The 23,985-nt window shown below is 35.0% G+C and overlaps 3 protein-coding genes across 15 annotated transcripts in view; 2 read left to right on the top strand and 1 right to left on the bottom strand.

Annotated features, from left to right (window-relative positions):
• Nucleotides 1–247: 247 nt before the first annotated feature.
• LOC113509389 (homocysteine-responsive endoplasmic reticulum-resident ubiquitin-like domain member 2 protein) lies at nt 248–16,963 on the top strand. Its single transcript, XM_026892723.3, has 4 exons — nt 248–655; nt 7,486–7,934; nt 10,245–10,481; nt 11,372–16,963. The coding sequence occupies exons 1-4, from the start codon at nt 521–523 to the stop codon at nt 11,667–11,669; spliced, it is 1,119 nt and encodes a 372-aa protein (XP_026748524.2). The 5' UTR covers nt 248–520; the 3' UTR covers nt 11,670–16,963.
• Nucleotides 16,960–21,188, bottom strand: LOC113509407 (uncharacterized). Its single transcript, XM_026892744.3, has 5 exons — nt 20,807–21,188; nt 20,174–20,320; nt 19,136–19,272; nt 18,592–18,794; nt 16,960–18,014 (listed from the first exon to the last, which is right to left on the bottom strand). The coding sequence occupies exons 1-5, from the start codon at nt 20,952–20,954 to the stop codon at nt 17,009–17,011; spliced, it is 1,641 nt and encodes a 546-aa protein (XP_026748545.2). The 5' UTR covers nt 20,955–21,188; the 3' UTR covers nt 16,960–17,008.
• Nucleotides 21,189–22,847: 1,659 nt separating this feature from the next.
• The window catches only part of LOC113513909 (inaD-like protein), a 332,239-nt gene continuing 331,101 nt past the window's right edge, over nt 22,848–23,985 (top strand). For 12 of the 13 annotated variants that reach the window (XM_052898439.1, XM_052898440.1, XM_052898438.1 and 9 more), the window contains exon 1: nt 22,848–22,941. The gene's annotated coding sequence lies outside the window, so the exon portion shown is untranslated. Of the gene's footprint in view, nt 23,005–23,985 lie in introns of all 13 variants that reach the window. The other variant, XM_052898430.1, reaches the window with a different exon arrangement.

Here is a 23,985-nt window from a genome sequence, read left to right as displayed (position 1 = left end):
AGTCATAGCGATTATCAATGTCAACTTAAAATTAAAATGTATAGATAAAGAATATATGCATATTTTATGCATGGCAAGTTTGAATGAAGAAGGACATTGGCCAATTACAAACTTATTTTTATTACATTCAATGCTTTTAACCAATTACAATTCTAGATAAATTTAAAGGACAATGTTTGGATGTTGATTGGAGGAGACTGGACGTTGTCCGCCTTGCTGGACCAATGATAATTCGACAGATAACTATATGATCAAATTGACAAGTATTGGGGTCCTCATTATTTCTTGGCGTATTTATTTACATCGAACGAATTGATTTCGTCATTATTTAGTCGTATATGGACTTCTGTAAATTAAAACGTTTTTTTATTTATTGCGTCAGCTAAACTTCACCTCTTCTACCGTGGTTTTCTACGTTACAATTGTGTTTTCCGCAATCAATTTAATTTTTTTATCACATCACAATAATCACGAGTATAGCTGTTATCTAATACAAGTGTGTCAAATCTATGATTGGAAAATGATACCAGACAGTGTTACGTTGATTGTGAAGGCACCAAATCAACAAATTGAGGATCAGAACATCGAATGTCAATCGTCATGGACCGTGGCTCAGTTGAAAGGACATCTTTCCGAGGTTTATCCAAGTAAACCGGTGAGTTACAAAGTGCAAATTTGTGTTGTTATTGTATTGAAAGATCTGCCTATTTAAAGTGTTTTCATTTTAAATTCATTGCCTTTGAAATTAATATATTATTTATATTCTAAGTCACAATACTGCAGTACAGTTGAAGCTTTAATAAAAATCAATCGACAGGGTCAGTGGTCATTGTAACTCATTATTTATATCCTTGAACTTTGCAGCTTACTCTGTCACGCTTAGAGCAAGGAATTATGATGTTATGCTTTAGCACTACAATTATTTTAGTACTGTTATAAAATGTATGTTTATCCATTTAATTTACACCATGAATTAGTTAATCGTTTATGTCCCACCCAGCAAATTTGTTTATTTATTAATATCAAAATATTTTATTATCTTATCTAAATTTGTAATAAAATTACATAGATGTAATTAGAAGATAACAATTTAAATTCTAGTATCTTGGCGATTTTTTTTTTAATGGATGATAATGGAATGGAAACCCCACCCGTGCTATCGGTATACACCAGCGGGGCACCAGTGAAAGATGATAGGTGAGGATGAAGTAGGTCAGTTAGCCCATCGTGACGAATTCAACAAAAATTGTTCACGATGGTTTTCAGGGGGAACCACATGGATGTCGACCTAATAAGGCATATTGCTAGCAATGTGGCTGTCAAACTCCATTACTAACAATCCCTTTCCCCCCAGTATCTTGTGGATTATATTAAAATACATTTTTTATAATTATACTAGTGCTACTTGAAATTTTATCTCCTAAACTGTTGTATTAGTTTACTGGGATAAAAAGCAGCTTCTGTTCTTCTCTGTACCAAATCTAATGAAGACTGGTTAACCTGTAAAGGTACCAATAAGTAATGAACTCATTTTTTTATAAAATTATTATTAACTATCTGTTCTCTGTGACTTCGTCTGTGTTTTCGTTGTTTTTCGTAAAATAAGTAGCCTATGTCTTTCCTCACAGTTCAGTGCTTTTGATGTAACAGACACATTTCCCTTCACTGCTCTGCTCCTATTGATTGTAGTGTGATTAAAAGTATACTATAACCTGCCCAGGAGTATGAAGAATAATTGTACCAAGTTTCGTTAAAATCCGTCGAGTAGTTTTTGTTTCTATAACAAACATACAGACAGACAAAAATTTTACTGATTGCATTTTTGGCGTCAACTTAAATGGTCTCTTGTATATTAATAAATCAAGTATTGTTTTATATACAACTAATGTAAGGAACATGTCAGTAGTATAAAATAAATATGGCAGCCATAAACTGTAAAAAGATTACTTTTTATTTTTTTAAAACATATTTAAATCAGAGGGAGACTGTACAAAAGTCGATTGCTTGGGTACCTCTGTCCCATTCGTATTTCTACCGTGAAGCAGTTATGTTTGCATGGCTGTGTTTCGGTTTGAAGGGTGGGATATGGCAGTGAATTTACAGGGTACAGAGGAATAACACCTAAGTCCTCAGGAATGGCAACGCATGGGGGGTATCATGGGCGAAACTGTATACTCTGTTATGTCCATGGTACTGCTCATGTCTATAGGCGATAGTTACCACTTTCCATCAGGTGGGCCGTCAGCTTGTTTGCCATTCTAAGTTGAATAAAAAAAAATTGAAATATGAGAATACGAGGTCTGTCCGGAAAGTTCGTATAAAAGTGTTCTGGAATGCGAGAAAGAGGAGTGGGGAGGCCAGGTAAGCGCAGGACCCCTTCCTTATGTCCCTAACAATGCTTCAGTTCTGGTCTGACCGCCGTGCGGTGCGAACTGGCTTGTCACGCCATCTGTGAAGTTACCTCTTAACGAAACCCCGTCGGCATGGAGCCCGCTTCCGTTGAAGAGCAGCGCGTCGTAATCAAGTTTCTCTCGAAACTCGGCAAGAATGGCCGTGAAATTTTTGCCGATCTCAGAACAGTTTATGGGGATGATGCTGTGAAGGAACCAACCGTCCACAAGTGGCTAAAAAGATTCAGAGAGGGCCGAGAAAGCGTTCAAGATGACCCACGTTCAGGACGTCCTTCCACTTCACATTCCGACGAAAACGTGGAAAGAATTCGAACCTCCAGGCCAGACAGTTGATGGAAAATTCTACGTCGATGTGCTCAGACGCCTCAAAGCTCGTGTGGCACGAGTTCGTCCAGAATTGGCGCGAGAGGGGCGTTGGATTCTTCACCACGACAATGCCCCTGCCCACACCTCTCTTGTTGTCCGTGAGTTTTTGAGTAAAAATTCCATTACGGTGACCGAACACCCCCCCTATTCGCCGGATTTGGCCCCGTGTGACTTCTTCTTGTTCCCAAAAACCAAATTGGTACTTCGGGGGCGGCATTTGGGGGACATAAATGAGATAAAAAAAGCTACGACGGGGCAGCTGAGAAACCTACAACCAGAGGACTTTCAAGGAGCCTTCTCACAGTGGAAACGGCGTTGGCACAAGTGCATTATGTCACAGGGGGAGTACTTTGAAGGGGATAAAATTGATTTACCTGAATAATTGTAAAATAAAATTTTTAAAAAACTTTTATACGTACTTTCCGGACAAACCTCGTATTATTACTAGTTTTTATATGTTAATCAACAGGTTGTTATGGAAAGAAATAATGGTCACATTTTAATTGCAATTTTATTATTCCGTTAACTGATAAAGATTAGGGTTCACTTCCCTACAATATATTTATATATTACACAGTATATTTATGTACAGTACCCACACACAACATAGTTTTTTTATACAACTTAGAATGGCAAACAAGCTGACGGCCCACCTGATGGAAAGTGGTAACCGTCGTCTATAGACATGAGCAGTATCATAGACATAACAGAGTATACTGTTTCGCCCATGATACCCCCCACGCGTTGCCATTCCTGAGGACTCAGGTGTTATTCCTCTGTACCCAGTAATTTCACGCCATACCCCACTTTTCAAACCTAAACACAGCCATGCAAACACAACTGCTTCATGGTTGAAACAGGAATGAGTTTATCTTAACTTAAGGAAATAGGAAATATTTATGTTTTATTACTATAATAAATATGAAAATTTTTATGGATGGATGGATGAATGTTTGTTACTCTTTCATACAAAAACTACTGAACTGATTTGAATAAAATATGGTACATGGGTAGGTTATATCCTAACTTAGTACATGGGATACTTCATTTACCATAATATTATGATTTTTTTATTCAAATTTTGGTCATGGCTGTTTGAATGGTCCCTATGAGGCTGGCATAGGAGTGACTATGCCAGCCTCAGGGAATGTCTGAAATTCAGTCTGTAGTTCGTCAGGGACACCTTTACCCATAGATATAGCAGTTTTACATTTTTTTTTATGGGTGAAATTGGTATGGTAACCCCGCCTGCGCTAACTGTATACGCTGGCAGGGCACCAGTGAAGGGTGATAGATGAGAATGAAACAGGCCAATTAGCCCATCATGATGAATTCATCAGAAATTAGCCATGATAGTTTCCAGGGGGAACCGCGAGGAGGTCGACCTGGTTGGGTATATTGCTAGCAATGGAATTTTTAGTCTCCATTACAAACTTTCCCCCCAGCCGTTTTACATTGTGACTGGCAGGTTGACTCAGTATTTAATTGATATTACCATTATATAATGGCATATCGCCCAAAACAGCTGTTTCAGGTGTCAACTCTGACCACATTCCACCAGCAAATTTTAAAGGTTTTCCACTTTGTCACAATACATACAATTTGATGATTGTTTAATTCCTATAAGATGATAAAATTTATTAAGTGAAACATGGCCAGATTGCATCCTGACGAATTGAATACGATTTTGAAAGTCTTGTTGTTTCAAACCAGGGTATTAAATGAAGGCATTTGCTGTATAGCATAGTTATACCATATCCAGTTTGAACCTGAACAGTTTTCTGTTTAAATATACACAATAATGAAAATACTTATATAATACTGAATTTATTTATACAATACCAGTGACGACAATTACAATGCGCACTTTGCTATTTAAAACATAGTAGAAGCTTGTATGCGAGGTCTGATAACAAACAGTTGTTAGTTTTAATGAGTTACAATAACACCTTTTAAATGTATTGTAGTTAAAAACTATGTATACTTATAAAGTATAGGTATATATAATTTTATTTAAAGGCTTATTTGTTTAATTATTTACATCAAATTGTCTGTTTTTTTTTAATAAGTGATGATGAAATGACATCAGTCTGTTGTAAATGAGGATGAAAGCAGGTTTGTTGGCTCATCGTAATGAATTGAACAAGAATTAACTACCCGTAGCCATGTGGTCCTAGCATAGAATATTCCATCCCTGCCTTTCCAGTGGGTGTCTTTTTTTTTAATGGGTGATAATGGAATGGTAACTCCACCCGCGCTATCGGTATACACCGGCGGGGCACCAGTGAGGGATGATAGATGAGGATGAAGCAGGTCAGTTAGCACATCGTGACGAATTCAACAAGAATTGTTCATGATGGTTTCCAGGGGGAACCACGTGGAGGTTGACCTGATAGGGCATATTGCTAGCAATGTCGAACTCCATTGCTAACAATCCCTTTCCCCCCTTCCAGTGGATGTCATAAAAGGTGACCTAAGAAAGGATGAGGGATGAGCAGCAACGTCCCTCTTAAAACGTCTTTAAACCTGAACAGTGGTTGCCAATCTGCCTGCATGGCCACTACTGGCAAAACCATCCAAGAGGGAGGCGTATGTTCAGCAGTGAACGCTTAAAGGCTGATATTATGATGATGATAATTGCTCATAATGGTTTTTTTTTATATACAACTTAGAGTGGCAAACAAGCTGACGGCCCACCTGTTGGAAAGTGGTAACCTTCGCCTATAGACATGAGCAGTGTCATGGTTTTCAGGGAGATCCATATAGAGGTAATTCTGATAGGGAATATTTTACAATTTTTTGAAAATACTAATGTACAATTTTACCTATAGTACAAGAAGTGGTAATGATTTTATTTCCAACTCATATGTTTGATAGTGTAATATGTCCTTTAACTAAAACTTTTTTTTTTTATATAAATAATGTTGTCATAACAAAAAAATATATAAGATAAACTGTAGATAAGTGAATTCAGTTGACTTATCTTGACCTAGCACCACATAGATATATGTGTTAACTATAATGTTTGATGGACACTGAGTCAGTCGATTTGCATAATGTATGCTGTGTTCACTATGTCATCTAGATAACAAACATTACACTCATACATACACACCTTTTTCTGTGTACTTTCAGTTCACGCACACAAATGTAACTTTAATTTTATTTCTTTCGCCACGATTATCTATAATTTTCATGATATGCAAATAGTTTAGGTATCTGTGTGCACTTAATAGCTGGTTTTTTTTTTTAATGAATGATAATGGAATAGTAACCCCACCCGTGCTATCGGTATACACCGGCGGGGCACCAGTGAAGGATGATAGGTGAAGATGAAGTAGGTCAGTTAGCCCATTGTGACGAATTCAACAAGAATTGTTCACGATGGTTTCCAGGGGGAACCACGTGGAGGTCGACCTAATAAGGTATATTGCTAGCAATGGGGCTTTCAAACCCCATTGCTAACAATCCATTTCCCCCCTACTTAATAGCTGGTTGACATGCATACGCTAATTATAAAATGCATTAATATTTTTATAGGTAATTAATATGTATAGATAAACTAGGTGTATGCTTTCTGCATTGGCAATTTATTTATGGATTAAACACTTCAGCAATTTATTAATTTTAAATTGTTATAGAAATATAGTTAATAAATTAGATTTGAATGCCATGAACCAAAGTCACCGACATAGCCCGAAGGATAAGCTAGCTGAAGTGATAATGAGCTGTCACAAAGCTCAAAGAACCGACAACTGATTATGAAGAATGGTTCTTGAGTGGCGACCCCGTACGGCCAAACGCAGTGTAGGACGAACCCCCACTAGATGAAGTGGCGACCTAAAATACATTGCAAAGAATCAGTGGATGCAGGTGGATCAGGACTATTTACCTATTATTATTTATATTAACTATTAGTACATATTTATAAAAATATAAGAACCATATTTTTTATGATTTATAATTTTTTTTATTCATTAGCCGCCATATTGTTTTGTTACGTGACGTCATATGGTTTGAAACTCACGATAATACGAGCAGTGAGATAACACGAGTACATAACATCCATCAAATAGTTTTGCAGTTGAGAGCGCTTAAACAAGCTAATGTACGTATATGATAAACGTCAAATCAAAACACTTCTTTGTTACCGATTTTGTATTATAAATCCGATGAGGCTGGAAACATTAAATTTTTAATAATATTCTTTTATAATCTAGGTAGAGATTTTGAAAGAATTTCCCAAAATACACCTCTTTAAATAGAGATGAACACACAAATAGAGATGATGGTCACATAGCTCGAAGAACCGACAGCAAATGCATTGTAGGACGACCCCCAACTAGAAAAAGCAAAGGGAAAGGGATTGTTAGCAATGGAGTTTGACAGCCCCATTGCTAGCAATATGCCCTATTAGGTCGACCTCTACGTGGTTCCCCCTGGAAACCATCGTGAACAATTCTTGTTGAATTCGTCACGATAGGCTAACGGATCTACTTCATCCTCACCTATCATCCTTCACTGGTGCCCCGCCGGTGTATACCGACAGCACGGGTGGGGTTACCATTCCATTATCATCCATTAAGACCCCCAACTAGATGGACTGATGACCTCAAATCCATAGCAGGTAGCAGATGCAGGTTGCTCAGGATCTATGTCCAGCAGTTGACGCAAGCAGTAAATAATATTAATTTTCTCTTCTTTACAGAGAACAGACCAACAAAAGATTATATACTCAGGACAACTTCTAGAGGATAAAACAGTACTGAAGGATATACTTCGAACATATGAGAGCCAGATAGTGCATACTATGCACTTAGTGTGCACACCTAAAAGGAAAATGGCGGAACCACAAAAACCGGAACAAAGCACAGAGGGTTTAAGACACAGGACGGTCCCGGAGAACAGGGAGAACACAGAGAGACCGGCCGAGACGGCTTCCAGGCCAGAGACACGGCAAAACGACCAGAACCACACAGTCGAGATGCAGAATTACCTCAGTTCCTTTGTCAACAATTACGGCAGAGTGCCCCCGTACCCCAATTATAACTTCGGTGAAGGATATTTACCGGTGCCCAACGATCCGGCGTTGCTCGCGAATCACATGATGATGATGCAACAGGCGTATTTGCAGTATATGCAACAGTATGCTAACATGTAAGTAGATTCACTTTTCTATATTATTTTTAAATATATTATACGCCCACAAACATACTTGCTTATATATGTAATCGAGCATTAGTCTTACGTATTTCTGTCGCGAAGCAGGAACTATAAGTGCCACATGATCACTCCAATTGTCCTCGAATAATAGGGCGTAGTCCAAAAACCCAGACCCTGGAATGTCGATATTTTTTCCAATAGCCACTGCAATCTTATAACTTTGTTTTGCATAAATATGTTTTTTTTTATACAACTTAAAATGGCAAACAAGCTGACGGCCCACCTGATGGAGAGTGGTAACCGTCGCCTATACACATGAGCAGTACCATGGACATTACAGAGTATACTGTTTCGCCCAAGATACCCCCTATGCGTTGCCATTCCTGAGGACTCAGGTGTTATTCCTCCGTACTCAGTAAATTCACGCCATATCCCACCCTTCAAACCGAAACACAGCCATGCAAACACAACTGCTTCACGGTTGAAACACGAATGGGACAGAGGCACCCAAGCAATCGACTTTTGTACAAAGTCTCCCTCTGGTTGAAATAGATCTTAATTAGTATTATAAAATCACGTCATTAGCCACAATATTTTAATGGCGTACAAAATGTTTAAAGTCTTATTGTATCCAACTGTTCACTATTTCGAAAGAGAATTCGTCCTCACTCCCATTGAACTAAAGTAGTCACAAACTGTGGTGTTTCAGAAGAGTTTCTTCCCGTGAACACTCAGATTGCAGAATGATCTAGATCAGAAATCAGAATTATATATAATTGATTCACTTATAGTTCAAAAAGGCTTGCTATATAGGTGTTCCCTGGAGATTATACCGTGAAGTTCTTTGAAAAGGGCATTGTAAGGTTTCTTTAGGAGACCTCAATGTCAGTCATACGGCCATTATATCAGCCTTTAACAGTCCACTATTGGACATAATCCTTCCCAATAAGTTTTGCCAGTAATTGCTATGCGTGGCAGGCGGATGGGCAACCGCAGTTAGGTCTTTGAGGACGTTTTAAGAGGAACGCTGCGGCCCATCCCTCGCCCACCCTTAGTCGCCTCTTACGACACCCGCGGGAAAGGAAGGGGTGGCCTATTCTATGCCGGAACCACACGGGATACGGTACCATACGGCGTTAGATTACCGTAATCATTTGGTTACATACTTGTTTGAAACCATTGTAGGTAGTTGATACAAACTCGATTCAATCATTCACAATCGAAGTCCACAAGTTGAAGGCACGGATGAAGGTAATATAATGTAGGTGACAATAGTTGATACGCCACAAGGCCGCGCCACTGAGTTATCTAACTGTATTTATATTGTCATTGTCACTTTTTTTTTTTTACTGTCGTACATAATTTTTTTCCTATTTTCTTTTTCTCGCCTTGACAACTTTTAAAAAAATATTCTTATGTAAAAAATATATGTGCCCAAATGCTTTATAAAGCCTTTTTATACTATACACAATTTTACTTTTTAAGTTCAATGACGAATAACGAACAATAATAATTTTTCACGCGCCATAAATGTTCCTTTTTTTTTTTCAATAAACAGCTTTCTATTTGCAAGCCAGTTCGAAATTTAAATAAAATCTGTTATTAGTTACCTCCTTGGTAGCCATGTTTCGAAGTAAAAGGACATTCCATTTTTAAATTACAGGACAGATATGAGTTTACATAGTAATTTATCTAGCCGCAAAACACGACAGATATGGATTTCCATACAACTTTTGCCGGCCGCTGCCCGCATGTATCTGGCCAGTACGGCAATTTTGATTTATCTGGAAGAAGATTGTCAAAATAATGCTCACATTTCCAAGCATGTTTGAGAAAAATATGTTAACGTTGGTCCTCTGTAATAACTTCAACTAAGAATCCTTCAACTGACTCGCTTTGTTAATTCACCCATCTATCCTCTCAACATGCCCTAACCATCATCCTAATTCTAGTCACTTCAGATCTTTAAACCCACACCTGTCTCTAACAATGATTTCATTATTATGTCTACTTTTGTATCTGTCAAAGCAATAAATTTAAACAGATGTTTTATGTGTATAAAAGTGATGTCACCGCAATTATAATCACAAACGGCATCTATCATGCGACCTTGCTAGATAATTCATACGTTCTCCATATTAAGTATGATTATGTTTATTTCTCTATCAATTTTGTTTATACAACTTAGAATGGCAAACAAGCTTACGGCCCACCTATTGGAAAGTAATAACCGTCGCCTATAGACATGAGCAGTATCATGGACATAACTGGCTATGGCAGGCTAACGGCATACCGTGTGTCCAGGTGGCAGGCGTCGACGGCCGCGCCGGCCGCGCCGCCGACGCCGGCGCCGCCGCCGCCGCCCGCGCCGGCGCCGCGCGGTGCTCCGCCCGACGACGCCGACGACGCGCTGGCGCCGCGCGACTGGCTCGACCACCTGTACTCGGCGTCGCGGATGGCGATCCTGTTCTCGCTGATCTACCTGTACGGCAGCCCCGCGCGGCTGCTGCTCGTGCTGCTGCTGGCCGCCGCCGGATACCTGTGAGTGTTTACGCCAGATGATGCTCATAACAAGCAGCTATTTGTCAAAGAAGGAGACTCAGTTCGGTTACTTTTTTTTGTTACCACCTAACTTTGTCAGTTGTAAAACCGATTTGGATAATTCTTTTTTTATCTGAAAGGATATACTTACAGAGTGTTCCTAGAGTTTATTCAAAATCGACTCAATAGTTTAATTTTAAAATTAAAATAATTGGTTTTATCACAACTGAAGTTTTTTTTTATACAACTTAGAATGGCAAACAAGCTGACGGCCCACCTGATGGAAAGTGGTAACCGTCGCCTATAGACTAGAGCAGTACCATGGACATAACACAGTATACTGTTTCGCCCATGATACCCCCCATGCGTTGCCATTCCTGAGGACTCGGGTGTTATTCCTCTGTACCCAGTAAATTCACGCCATATCCCACCCTTCAAACCGAAACACAGCCATGCAAACACAGCTGCTTCACGATTGAAACACGAATGGGACAGAGGTACTCAAGCAATCGACTTTTGTACAAAGTCTCCCTCTTGGTTTTTTTTAACACAATTTAATTGTTACTAAAGCGAGACTGTATAAAGATTTTTTAAGAGATGATATGGGCTAGCGAGATGTCAGTTAGAGATAATAGGAGAGAATAAACCTAGATTGGATAATACATTGCAACCAATTCATCAGGAATCAACCACAGTGGTTTCCAGTGCTATTAATAGATGATAGATGGGGATGGCAATAGATTGTACTACTTACTAACCCCATGAAACTCAGTACCTAAGCTCGGGGACTTCACCCTTATGCACCATTCTCTTCAAAATTACACCACCAAAAGAAAATCCCTTGCGACAAATGACTACTTCTATTTACCATAGAATTTATTCTGTTTTAGCCACCAAATCGGCTTCTTCCGCGACTTTCAAATCAACCAAGATCAGATTCAGGCCAATCGCCGCAACGAGCCTCCAGCAGCCAACCAAGCGGAGGCAGCCCCGCAGGCAGCCGCCGGCCAGGGAGACGGGGAGCCGGAGGCTGCAGGAGAGGCCCCTCCTCCCCCCCAGCCCCAGCCCCAGCCCACCACCGCCCCTCAGCAGGCCGCCGCAGACAACGGTAACAACCAGTCTCTACTCGCGGTCACGTGGATGATATTCACATCGTTTTTCGCGTCCCTCATACCTGATGCCAACTAATGTTAGGCGATTTCAAACCTTATGTTAATATGTTTAAAGTACAGAGTAGATCGTTTGGCACCACATGTTCCATTGGTGGGAAATGTCGCAGTCAAAACTGTTAATCGGTCAAAGGTACTTTTGTCTAGAAAAAAAAATATTCTATTAATAATGTTCCGTCTTAATAAATCTACGTACTTTTATTTTTATCTTAAAGTGAAAAATATTGTTGACTGTTTTTGTTTGAAAGAGTACTATTCACCGACTTCAAAAAAGGAGAAGGTTCCCCGTTCAGTATTTTTTTTGTATATTTGTTACCTCATAACTCCGTCAATTGTAAACCGACATACTTTCAGATTGGTCCCAATTGAAATTTTATCAAAATGAGTTCAGTGGTTAAGTTTTTTTAATCTTAATAACACAATATTAAAATATTCTTAATTAATCATTCTTCTAGCAGTGAAGCTACTTTTGAGTATCATTTCACTAAAATTAGAAGCTCGCGTCACAGCCGCTCTTGACTGAGGGTCACGAATTGATTACGAAACTAGTCGAGCTTTTAGATCTAATTACACCTAAATTAAACCGGTAGTTATTATACCGGTAGTACCGGAAACTCCTAACATACATACATACATACATATCTGTCACGCCTGTCTCCCATTAGGGTAGACAGAAACAATGGAACGCCAAATGCTACGATTCAAACAAACCTCTTTCGCTTCCTCCACATTCATCAATCTTTTCATACACGCTCGCCGGTTACGGGTACTTTTAATTTGGCCCTTCTCCTAACAATAAAATGAAAAATACTTTCAACTGTTATTCGTACAGTCAAATGTACATTGTTTTTTTAATAAATGACTAATGTACTTTTGATTGTTTTTTCTTTTAGACAAACGTACTTTGACCAATTTAAGAGTGTTGACTGTAACATATACACAAAATTTTTGGTAGTTTTCGTACTACGAGAAAAGTTGAGTCATCTTTTACAGTGAACATGATTTGAATCTATGAGCCCAAAAAAAAACAATCTTTTTTTTTTTTTTTTATTGGTGTGTGTAAATAAGTTAAGATGCTATTTTCGTTTTCAAAATGGAAGGTTATCAATATAACAGTTTAGTGAAATTGTATTACGGAACTGATAAATATATTTTCTCAAACATACTTGGAAATGTGAGCATTATTTTGACAATCTTCTTCGAGATAAATCAAAATTGCCGTACTGGCCAGATACATGCGGGCAGCGGCTGGCAAAAGTTGTATGGAAACCCATATCTGTCGTGTTTTGCGACCAGATAAATTACTATGTAAACTCATATCTGTCCTGTAATTTAAAAATGGAATGACCTTTTACTTAGAAATATGGCTACCAAGGAAGTAACTAATAAAAGGTTTTATTTAAATTTCGAACTAGCTTGCAAATAGAAAGCTGTTTATTGAAAAAAAAAAACAAAGGAACATTTATGACGTGTGAAAAGTTATTATTCGTTATTCGTCATTAAACTTAAAAGTATAATTGTGTTTTTGATTTTCGCGCATTGTTTGAGAAAAATACTATACAAGCCTTAGCCACAACTAGGCATTGATGGACTCACGTATGTGTGCCTCGGCTATGCTTCGGCCCACATTTGCTTGCATCTTGGAATATGTTAAAAGTATGTTATCCAAATATAAATTTCTTTTATAACAAACTTTTAAAATATTCGTTATGGGCCCAGTACATAGATATTGTAACTAAAATATATAGATATTACTATATATTACCGACCTCTAAGTAACAGTGATAAAAAATGTGACCAGTGTAATATTTATGAAAAATTTAAATAACTGATTGTGGAAATTAATAATCTCTACTTGATTATGTAAGCATTATTTGTCTATGGTAAGTAAAAACCCCACAGTCGCTAATTATTAACACAAAATACCAAACAAATTGTGTATATATATATTGCATTATATATATATATATATATTCCATTCTAAATTGCATAAAAAAATTAAAATGTAGAGCAATTATCCAGAATAGAGGTTTCTGATTGATTACTACACTTAACAATCAAATTAATTCAAAATATGATATATGCAAAAAACTGTCTTAGGTACTGTTAGAACTTCATTGGTATTGTTGAATAAATATCTAGTTTGAGAGATAAAAAACTATCCGGGTTAATGCCTGTCTCGTCTGTACAAAATTTGCGGACGTATTTAATTTAAAAATGTAACCGACCCATTTTGATTTATAATTTTACAAGTACGAACTAAAACGGCCATTTTACTCGAATCATTTGTATTCTGTTTTTGTACTTGCCATGTTTAAAAAAGTTTTTTTTTTTTTTAATGAAATTGTACACTTAAAAAATAATATTAAATATTATAAATACTGAATACTAAAAATATTTTTATTTGTTTTTTAATATAAAGAAATGGCAACATTGTTTACTAAATGTGCAAAGTATAAAAATAGGTTATAATCAATTTTGTATTCCAAGGCAAGTCTATGAGGCATAACATTTTAAGTGTCTAATTTTAACGCATATACGCAACGTGCAAAACAGCTACAGTGGTAGGGTTATACAAAATGAATCATAATATGATTCGATTAAAGTGTCTATTTTGACCTCCCATAATTTGATATGTATGGATTCAATTAATGAAATCGTCGTACTGATGTCAAACCAAATACTAATTGTATATTAATTTAGATTTAGACAATTGTAATATAGTTTTTGTTGTTTATTTTGTGCTATTTAAAGTTATAAACGTGGAATAAATTATATAAATAAATGGATTTAAGTATATTAAAAGATACATGTTTGATATACAAATATATAACTGCAGAGGTAATAAAGCAAGCTTCATACAAAATTTGTCATTTCCGAATACACTATTCTAATGCTGGTGCCACACTTGTGTTTGTCGTCTCGAAGCAAAGCCTAAAAATGCGTATTACAGCATTAGCAGTTTAGCTAGTGAAATGTGTGATTTTGACTTAGTTGTAATAAAATACGCCAATATAAAGTCCTGAGAAAAGGGTCGTTTTGTATGACAATTTGTGATAAATAATTAGCGCTAATAATACGTTAACATTCTTTAATATACCACAAGCAATAATATTTATGTCTATTCGAGCTCTGTAGACGATCAAGCCGCCTGTCGAAGCATGCATTTTTTGCCGCTTATAAGAAAAAGGTAGTCTAAAATAATAACATGCTTAATTTAAGCTACTTGACCGTTGAAGGACTTCTTTATATTTGCGTATCATTGCGGGAACGTTCCGATCGACGCAGGTGTGATGCTCCAGCATAAGACATCTTTTAATTATTTTTATATTTAATATTGTCCTTCAAATAGTTCTTATAAAATTTTTATATAATATAATTGTATATAGCCATTTTAAATCTGTAGTTTAACGTGATTTTATTTCGCATTTTCATTAATATTCGCTCGCCATCAAGTAAATCGCTTACATACGTCGTAGAATAAATTGCGCTTTGTGAATTTTGAATAGCGTTAGTAGTATAATTGGGCTACTTTAGACTCGTCTTTAGCCAGGTTTTTTATTACTTTTAATTATAAATATTCACAGAGCGTTTTCAATATGGTACGATTCCGTAGAGTAAGAACTGTGGATGCTAAGCATGTAGCATTATTCTCTCTGGATTGGTATTGAAATATACTAAAAATATAGAAATACGCCGAACTGATGCGATGAGTAACGTCGGGATATAATTGCTCGGGCCCCTCTGTATCTTTTATATTATATATAAATTAAATAAAACTATAAGAATAAACAGAAATACCAATTTTAATCTTTTCTATGTGTGTCTATGCTAGATTACAAACCATAGATTAATAAAGTTTTATAAAGGGATCATACACTATCATTTACAATCTGTTACGCCTTGCCCCTGAATAATTGTGAGATGCTTTCTATCTCGTTTACACTTAGTCTCAACTTCAGACAGAATTTGCGATATTGTCACACTTTTAATAACTTAAATTTGTGAACGCACTTAATTTTATAATATTGATAGTAACCCTAAAGAAAACAAAGAGTTACTCCAGAGAAAGTAAGGAATGTGAGAAGACAGTGTTACCTGTTTAGCATATACAGTTCTACCACTCAACTGTTGGAATGTTTATTCTTAATATAGATAATAATATTTTATATATACAGAATATTTTCAAACTGTAATAATAAGGTGACTGATATTTATAACAACTGTTTTAATTACCGACGCTTAGTATTTTTTTTTTTTATTACTAAAGAAATTTAAAACTAAACGTCATACAAAGATCATCTGCATTTTGTTATGTTTAAGATTCGGATATTAAATTATAGTAGAATAAGAAACTTTTAAACTGACGACCGTTTGCGAAACGTGTAAAGTAACATTACAAATCCTCTGGATAGATACGTTTACGCTACCGCAAATAATAATTAGAATGAAACAGCATGTCTGACATCCCGTTCCTAACCACGCATAAAATAGTTTCTGGATAACTATTTTAATACTATTATATAATATAATACTATTATAAAATTGGCAACGGTGGTTTTTGGAGTATACAACATTCACGAAATGCCAAATATAAATTACTGTAAATTAAAATACTTAACAATCTCTCTGCATTATATATTTATGTAATATTCAATGGGATAGATTTTGAGCCACAGAGTTTCAATTTGAAATCACAGCAAAATCTTTTTTCTAAATTAAACTGAATTTCTAATAGATCGTAAGTCACAATTATAAATTCAGTTTATAATGAACCATAAAATAGTAATTTTGTGAAACTATCAAATTAATATAATAGTCTAAGAGAAATGGTGTCTCAGAATCTAACACAATGGCCCAATTCGAGTTCACCAAGCTACTTATGACACCAAGGTACTTGTGACATTAATATTCATTGATTCAGTTCAGTTTGCATTTCTAATTTGTTTTACAAGCAGGTACTGTTACCGTAACTTATTTTGTTCTATATTTAACAAAATAAAATATAAACTCTTAACGCCTTTTTGTCGAATTAGTAATATCAAAATAAGATATATAGTAATATGCAATAATACTGCTTCTTGTATGAGGGTGGCGCCCTCTGATGTTAAAGATTTCAAGACCGCTTTTATTAATAACTGGACTTTGTTTAAGTAATCAGTTCTTTTGTATTTCTTTAATAAACCTCCTATGAAACCGTAAACAAGCAAAATGTCGTCATTAGAACAGTTTCTGAAGCATGTTATTTATTAATGATTACATACTGTGATAAGTTACTTTGTTCACACTCACATAAATAAAACATGAAATGTGTTTATGTGTTTTATTTAATAATAATAAATATATTATCCCAACAATTTAGAAGTCATCAGTGAAGTCAACATCCATTAAATCATCAAAATCATTATTTTTACCATTTCCCTCGGTGCTATTCCTTGATTTCTCATTTTTATCATGTTCATTATTTATTGTTTCATTGTCATTTATTTTCTCAATTTCATCATTAAAATGTTCATCTGAGTTTATTACTTTATCATCGTTGATATGTTTAACTAAATCTTCACTGACTAAACCATCTGTATTATCCTTTGAAATAATATTCTTTTCCGTGAAACTTATCATGTTATATTTCTCTCTATGTTCAAATGTGTCATTATCTACTACACCTGTTTGCATATCAGATAATCTTATATCACAATTAGAAATACCTTTGTCATTAGAAATCACATCAGCATTTCTATTTTCATTATCAACAATAGCTCCATTATCATTTTCTCCAACAATTTCATTATTACTTATTATAACATCGTTACTACCTTTTTTTGTTATTACACTATCTACGTTTTCATTAATTATATTAGAATCATTACTCACTTCATCTAGCATTTGAATATCATCATTGATTGCTGTAGAATCCTTGTTAACAGAAATGTTGTCTTTACTTGCAGTACCTATCTTCGTATCATTTTTATCATTATGTATATCAACTGCTATTGACTGATTGACAACTACTTCGCATTCGTCATCTGAACTATCAATCACATTTGATCTATTATGCTTCTTTTTTCTAGGCTCATCTTCATCAGCACCAGTGATTCCTTCATTTGCAAAGTCATTTTCAACAATAATAGGTTCGTTATTAATATCAGAAGAATCTGAATTATTAGTTGTATTTTTAATTGAATAATCATCAACAACTACAGGCTCTTTGTTGACAATTGCAGCGTTATCGTTTTTATTTATAGTATTTTGAAGCCTAGCAAGTCTTCTTTCTTCAGCCAGTCTTCTGTTTTGAAGCATCCTTTCCTTTTGTTCATCTGTTATTGACGGTGAAGAAACAGCTTTCGGCATAGTAAGTGGTGATCTGTAAAGTAAAAAAAAACTTGTTGATTGATAAATTGTTAATTTGCGATGCACCTAAAGGAAAATATGTTGGTTGAGGAATATTAATCAAAGAAATATTCACTCATACTAAATGTATCTGCAATCAGCTATAATACCTTTTTTTGACATGTAGTAGAAATGTCTTGATTTCAACTAAAAGCTGAGATAACAAATATAATAATTGGGAGTATAGTAAACTTGTTTTCTAGCAATAAAAAAATTCCCAATAACTTTACATAGCAAAGTCTCGTTTACATGTCAAGCCTTATCCTCACGCTAGGTTACCTTGTAATATGAGAAATTAGGCAACAAATATGTGAGGGCATAACACAAAATGCCTAAACTCAAGCTATTTCAGAGAAGTTTGGTTCCTAAATTGGCCCAACCTGGAATCGAACTTTGAGCCTCATTCATGCAAAGTAATGTACCCGCCACTGAGGCACAAAAGTTTTATATACAGACCTAAAAGTAACCTGGACCTGGAGTAAAATTATCAATATTACTCCATAGATATATCTCACATACATATACTAGTCAATGCTACAGGCACTACTTACCTCTTATCTACTTTTGTTGCACTGAACATCGGTTTTACAGAATTTGCTGTTGGTGTGGACCTAGCCAACTCAATCTGCTGCTGTAGAAGTTTATCAAACTCATCCTCTTCTGGCGCAGTTGGAGCTTCCTCATCACTGGAGTCTCTCTGTACAACTGTCTCTTCTGTTATCAATTGATCTGATCGGATTTTATGTAAATGCACCTAGAAACATTATAAACATATTCATTGCTAGTAAATAGATGTATTTTAGCAGGTAACTATGGAAAATTTTTAAGTATAATAATGATATATATAAACTTTTTCCTTTCCCATGAGTGTTGTAACAGGCAATTAAGGGTATTATTATTGAGATACAGGCTTTTTCAGACAGAAAAAACAAGGGTAACCTAATGGTCAGAGGATGGGGAGCAGCATCCCTCTTAAATGCAAAGTATGACAACTACTGGCAAAACCTTCCAAGGGGGAGGCTTATTCAGAAGTGGACAGTTAAAGGCTAGTACAATGTTGATGATGAATAAGATTACAAATGAAAGTAGGCATACCATAACAGGCCTCTTTTTGCCAAGCATCTCAATCTTCTTCAAACAGTCTTCAAATTCAAACTTTGGGTACAGTCTATAAGCCCAATGCTCCAGTTTCTTTAATACCAAATCCAAATCTTCTTTCTCATGGCCGTTACCTAGAAAATATTTAATTTTTCAATTAAAAAAAGAATGATTATAATTGAAGAGCTACTTCCACAAAAAACATTAACTTTAACGGTGGTAAAAACAGTTATTTTGATTTAAAAACAAAACTTCTAAACACATTTTGATAACATTTCTATGGGCCCAATATCAATTTATATACTACTAAATAAAAAAAAAAAGAATTTTCCAAATCAGTTTCTAAATAAGACTTCTGAAGCAACAAAAAAAAAAATAAATAATAAATTTTAAATAAAGAAAAGGATATATTAAATACACAATGGGAAAATTCAGTTAGGAACCTTCTTTTTTGAATTGGGACCTTTATCACCACATGGATGTTCTTTTTATCCAAAACAACCCACGGCCGCTAGGCTGTGCCCACCTTAGAATTGTTGGGTGTCTACCACAAGATGCAAACAAAGCTTACTACAGACATGCCTAAGAATACATATGCCGTTTTTTAAGGAGCCACACCCCCTCTGGTAAATAATCTTAAATATACCAATACAATCAATGCATGTGTAACAATACAATGTATTGGAACTTAAGTACATTGTTAGATGAACATAAACTCAATATATCCAAAATAGGACTCACCACTACATTAAATTAATACATTAAAATAATAACAATTAATATTTTTAGAAAAACAAATTAAATACAGTCAAGGAAATAATTTATGGCCATTATGGCCACCACAAGAAAAGTAATTTTGAAGTTTTTTTTGGGTCCAAGTGTTCTATGTCATGTCTCCAAATGTTTATTTCCTAGTTGCTCATAATGCTAGGTATTCTATCTTGGAAACATGACAATTGGTGTAATTTTGTGGCATTTATTATTCATTCTGAATTGTTAGAAATTTTTAAACAATAATTAAATTTAAATTTTAACCTTTAAACTTAAAATCCTTAAAATGTTCTGGAATAACCTGTATCCCCCTGGGACCAGTCAGCCGAGCTGGATTCAAAATGAACCTGGGATTCTTAATAACTCTCTTTGTCTTTGCCTTTGTAGGATCAACACGCCTTTTATCTTCCACTGGAAATATTAAAAAGTATAGATATTATAGACAACATATATACATATATTATATGAGTGACACATTCTGTTATGGTCAGAGTACTGTTCACATGGGTCTTTGGTGACGGTTATCAATTTCCATAAGGTGGACCATCAGTTTATTTGCCATTCTAATGTGCATACAAAAATTGTTTTTACCTGCTACTTTATTACGCAAAGATTTCAGAAATAGGAAAACTCAAAAATAAACTATTACTAGATGGTATATTATGGTTAAATATACACTAGACTTTAAGTATCACAACTGTGAAAATCATATTCAATTCGTTTAAATGTGATGATCCGAAATAAACATACAGACATAATTCCTATAAATTATTAATAGAAGACCTATAGCTCTTAATAAGAACCCTCGTAAATTTTTCTCAATTATATCCCATGTATATAAACGTGAATTTATCATCCTTGGCGAACTAAAACGAGTTGTTTAAATAAAAAATATACCCGCTTCGTCCTCCTTTTCACTATTACTGTCGCTGTCTCTGGAAACTGACTGCGGCCTTTCATCATACTCATCGCCCTCGATAACACGTTCCAACTCCTGGGCTTCACCAGCTTCGTCCTCTAAGAAAACATCTTCAAGGAGCGACATAATGAAAATTGGGTGAATTAGATACACAAAAATTACAAATCATTAAATCTCGTAATAACTATTTTTGTAATTTTGATAAACTATTTTAACAATTTTTCAATATCATGGCTCTCTAGGGGCTTCAATAATTTATAACACAGATTAGAGACAAATATATATTTATAAATATTTTATTTTAATTTTGACATTATTTTTAGCGCGAAAAACATAGAGTAGTATAAGAAAGGAACGTAACATCTACTTTCTTTTTCTTTAGTGGCATTTGGTGACAAACGTATTATTTTTATATAGACATTAATCACTACGATATGGCAAGGGTGTCAATGAGAGGCCTTAAATCAAGGAAACCTGGAGAAAAAAAATCAAATACATGTTACCGTTCCAAATTAACAATACAATAATAATTAAAAACCTAAGGACAAGAAATTACATAGAACGAACAATAAAATAAAAACTGTAAATAATATGGTTACCTCCTTTCTTCTTGGCAAATATAATTAGTAAAAAGAGGATAAAAGATGCAGCATCAGTTGCTATTTTTCTCAATTTATACCAGGCTAGTGTATGAAAATGTTTTACGGCCGTATAACCCTACCAAATTCAAATACAACCTGCTTGCATACTTTCTAGATAAACTGTGTCGAATATATAATTTAGGAATGTAAAATGTGTTATTGTCAAATAATTAACATATCAAACATTTTCTATACGCTAACCTGCTAGGAATTAAGAAAAGTAGCAATTCATGGTGTATCTTTCGTCCTCTTTTTACTAATTATATTTGTATAAAAAGAAAGGAGGTAACCATATTATTTACAGTTTTTATTTTATTATTCCTTCTATGTAATTAATTGTTCTTAGGGATGATAGTAATACTATCAGTTTATACACAATGGAAAAGGCAAAGCAAATACGCTATAGATTTATATGAACTAAATAGAGAAAAAGAGATTGTACAGTAGGAGGTAATCCATGGATTTCGGAAGGAAAAAGGGATTGTTAACAATAGAGTTTGACAGCCCCATTGCTAGACTTGCTCCACGTGGTTTCCCCTTAAAACCATCGTGAACAATTCTTGTTGAATTCGTCACGATGAGCTAACTGACCTACTTCATCTTTATCTATCATCCTTCACTGGTGCCCCGCCGATAGCGCGGGGGGTTGCTATTTTATTATCACCCATAAAAAGAACCATGGATCTTATTTTTAATTAATGGCAACAAGTCTATCGTGGTTCTCTATCTATATAATAGTTAATTTCTTTTTAAAAAGTCAATGCAATTCAGCAGACAAATAACAAAAGCAGACAATTCTCTGATTTACTCAAAGATTAAGGATAGTATCTACGGATCCGTCTATATAATTTAACATGAGACTTTATTTCATGATTCTAATCAAAATAATTGGGGGGAAAGGGATGGTTAGTAATGGAGATTGATAGCCCTATTGTTAGCAATATACTCTATTAGGTCGACCGCCACGTGGTTCCCCCTGGAAACCATCGTGAACAATTCTTATTGAATTCGTCACGATGGGCTAACTGACTTGCTTCATCCTCACCTATCATCCTTCACTGGTGCCCTGCCGGTGTATACCGATAGCACGGGTGGGGTTACCATTCCATTATCACCCATCAAAAAAACAATCTAAATAATTAAAGATCAAAGATAGTGGACAAGTAGAAAATTTTTGTTTCACATAGATTAAGAATATGTGGATTCGACTAAATTTTGACCGTTAGTCATTGTCTTTTTTCTAAATAGTAGTATTGATAATTATAAATTTTCCATCATACAATTGTAATCTGTTAGAATAAAAAAATTCGTTTTATTTTAAAATTAACGAATTTATATTTTTTTTTCATTTGGCAATTATATTTTAGAAACTGGCCACTCTGTTCGAAATTATTTATAAGAATAAAAAATTTACAAATGCTGCAACACTATGGAATCACGTGACCAGCTTGCGTTTGAGAGCGCATTCACAGGTATGGGAATTAGCAAATTTTATTTAAAAATCAGTTATAATTCGGATTTATATTAGAATTAAGGTAAAAATTGGAAATTATTCTCCAACGTGTGATGATGTGCGTGTAAATGAGGTGTAATATGGTGTTGTGCACGGTTATTTCATCAACAAAGACTGTCATTTTGATACCAAGAAAGGTGCTTCAAGAATGGCGTCCCCACATGTGCCGCTGGCCTACAGAATTTCATCTTGAACGTGTTGAAATTTGATGACGTGAGCGCTTAAAATGCCATGAAAAAGTGGATCTGTCGGATTTTTGTCAGGGTTCCAATGGAAATCGGCTCGCTTTCTTCGCAATTATATTTTGCCCTTGCCATCCGCCTGTAATGAATCATTGTCCTGATTTCGTCGAAAAGTAACTAAATATTTCCCGTATTTCAACAATCGTAACGTTATAAAAGTCTTCTTTCAAGTATTTGTCATTTTATAGGTTTTCTTTTAATTGTAGAAGTAGCAAAATGTGTTAAGACCCGCCCAAATGTTTTGTTTACTAATTTACCGCTTTCCGACGCTTTTATTTAATGCGAAGCATTTTATCTGATTTATTGTGAGATTGTCAGTATTAGAGGACTTCTCAAGGTTTGTAAGTGTTTGTAAATTGATTTATATCAAGAGACTAGGTAATAATTAAAAATTTAGACTAGGGTATTCTGCTGCTAAGAAACAATTCTTGTTTTAATGAAAGTTACATACAAATATACCTAGTCTTCCATGTTATTAGATTCATTAGAATTACCAGTAAATACATTAACCTGGTAGTGTTTCCAAAAGTGAGGAAAAATACAAGATACAATTTTTAAAGTGTATATTGTCATAATTTGAAGTTCTAATAAAAGTTTTTGACCCTAATTTGAATGAGATTTGGTACACAGATGAACCATGTTGATCTGTTATCAATTGTATTTTTTCTATTTAAAGCAGATATTACTGTAGGATACAGTTAGTTTTGTTTACATTTTATATAATTTTATATTACACATTTACATATTACACATATAAATAC

The sequence above is a fragment of the Galleria mellonella genome, unplaced genomic scaffold, assembly GCF_026898425.1.
Source record: "Galleria mellonella isolate WM207_F2 unplaced genomic scaffold, CSIRO_AGI_GalMel_v1 utg425, whole genome shotgun sequence".
In the NCBI taxonomy this organism is placed as follows: domain Eukaryota; kingdom Metazoa; phylum Arthropoda; class Insecta; order Lepidoptera; family Pyralidae; genus Galleria; species Galleria mellonella.
This window is presented reverse-complemented; position numbering and strand designations above follow the sequence as displayed.

Bases quoted from the DNA above. Each gene is read 5' to 3' on its own strand.
- LOC113509389 (XM_026892723.3), top strand. From the start codon at position 521: ATGATACCAGACAGTGTTACGTTGATTGTGAAGGCACCAAATCAACAA. The intron at 656-7,485 runs GTGAGTTACAAA...TCTTCTTTACAG, and splicing joins AGGTTTATCCAAGTAAACCG to AGAACAGACCAACAAAAGAT. The intron at 7,935-10,244 runs GTAAGTAGATTC...CCGTGTGTCCAG, and splicing joins ATGCAACAGTATGCTAACAT to GTGGCAGGCGTCGACGGCCG.
- LOC113509407 (XM_026892744.3), bottom strand. From the start codon at position 20,954: ATGTCGCTCCTTGAAGATGTTTTCTTAGAGGACGAAGCTGGTGAAGCC. The intron at 20,321-20,806 runs GTATATTTTTTA...TAATATTTCCAG, and splicing joins TGAAAAGGAGGACGAAGCGG to TGGAAGATAAAAGGCGTGTT. The intron at 18,015-18,591 runs GTAAGTAGTGCC...TTTACTTTACAG, and splicing joins GCAACAAAAGTAGATAAGAG to ATCACCACTTACTATGCCGA.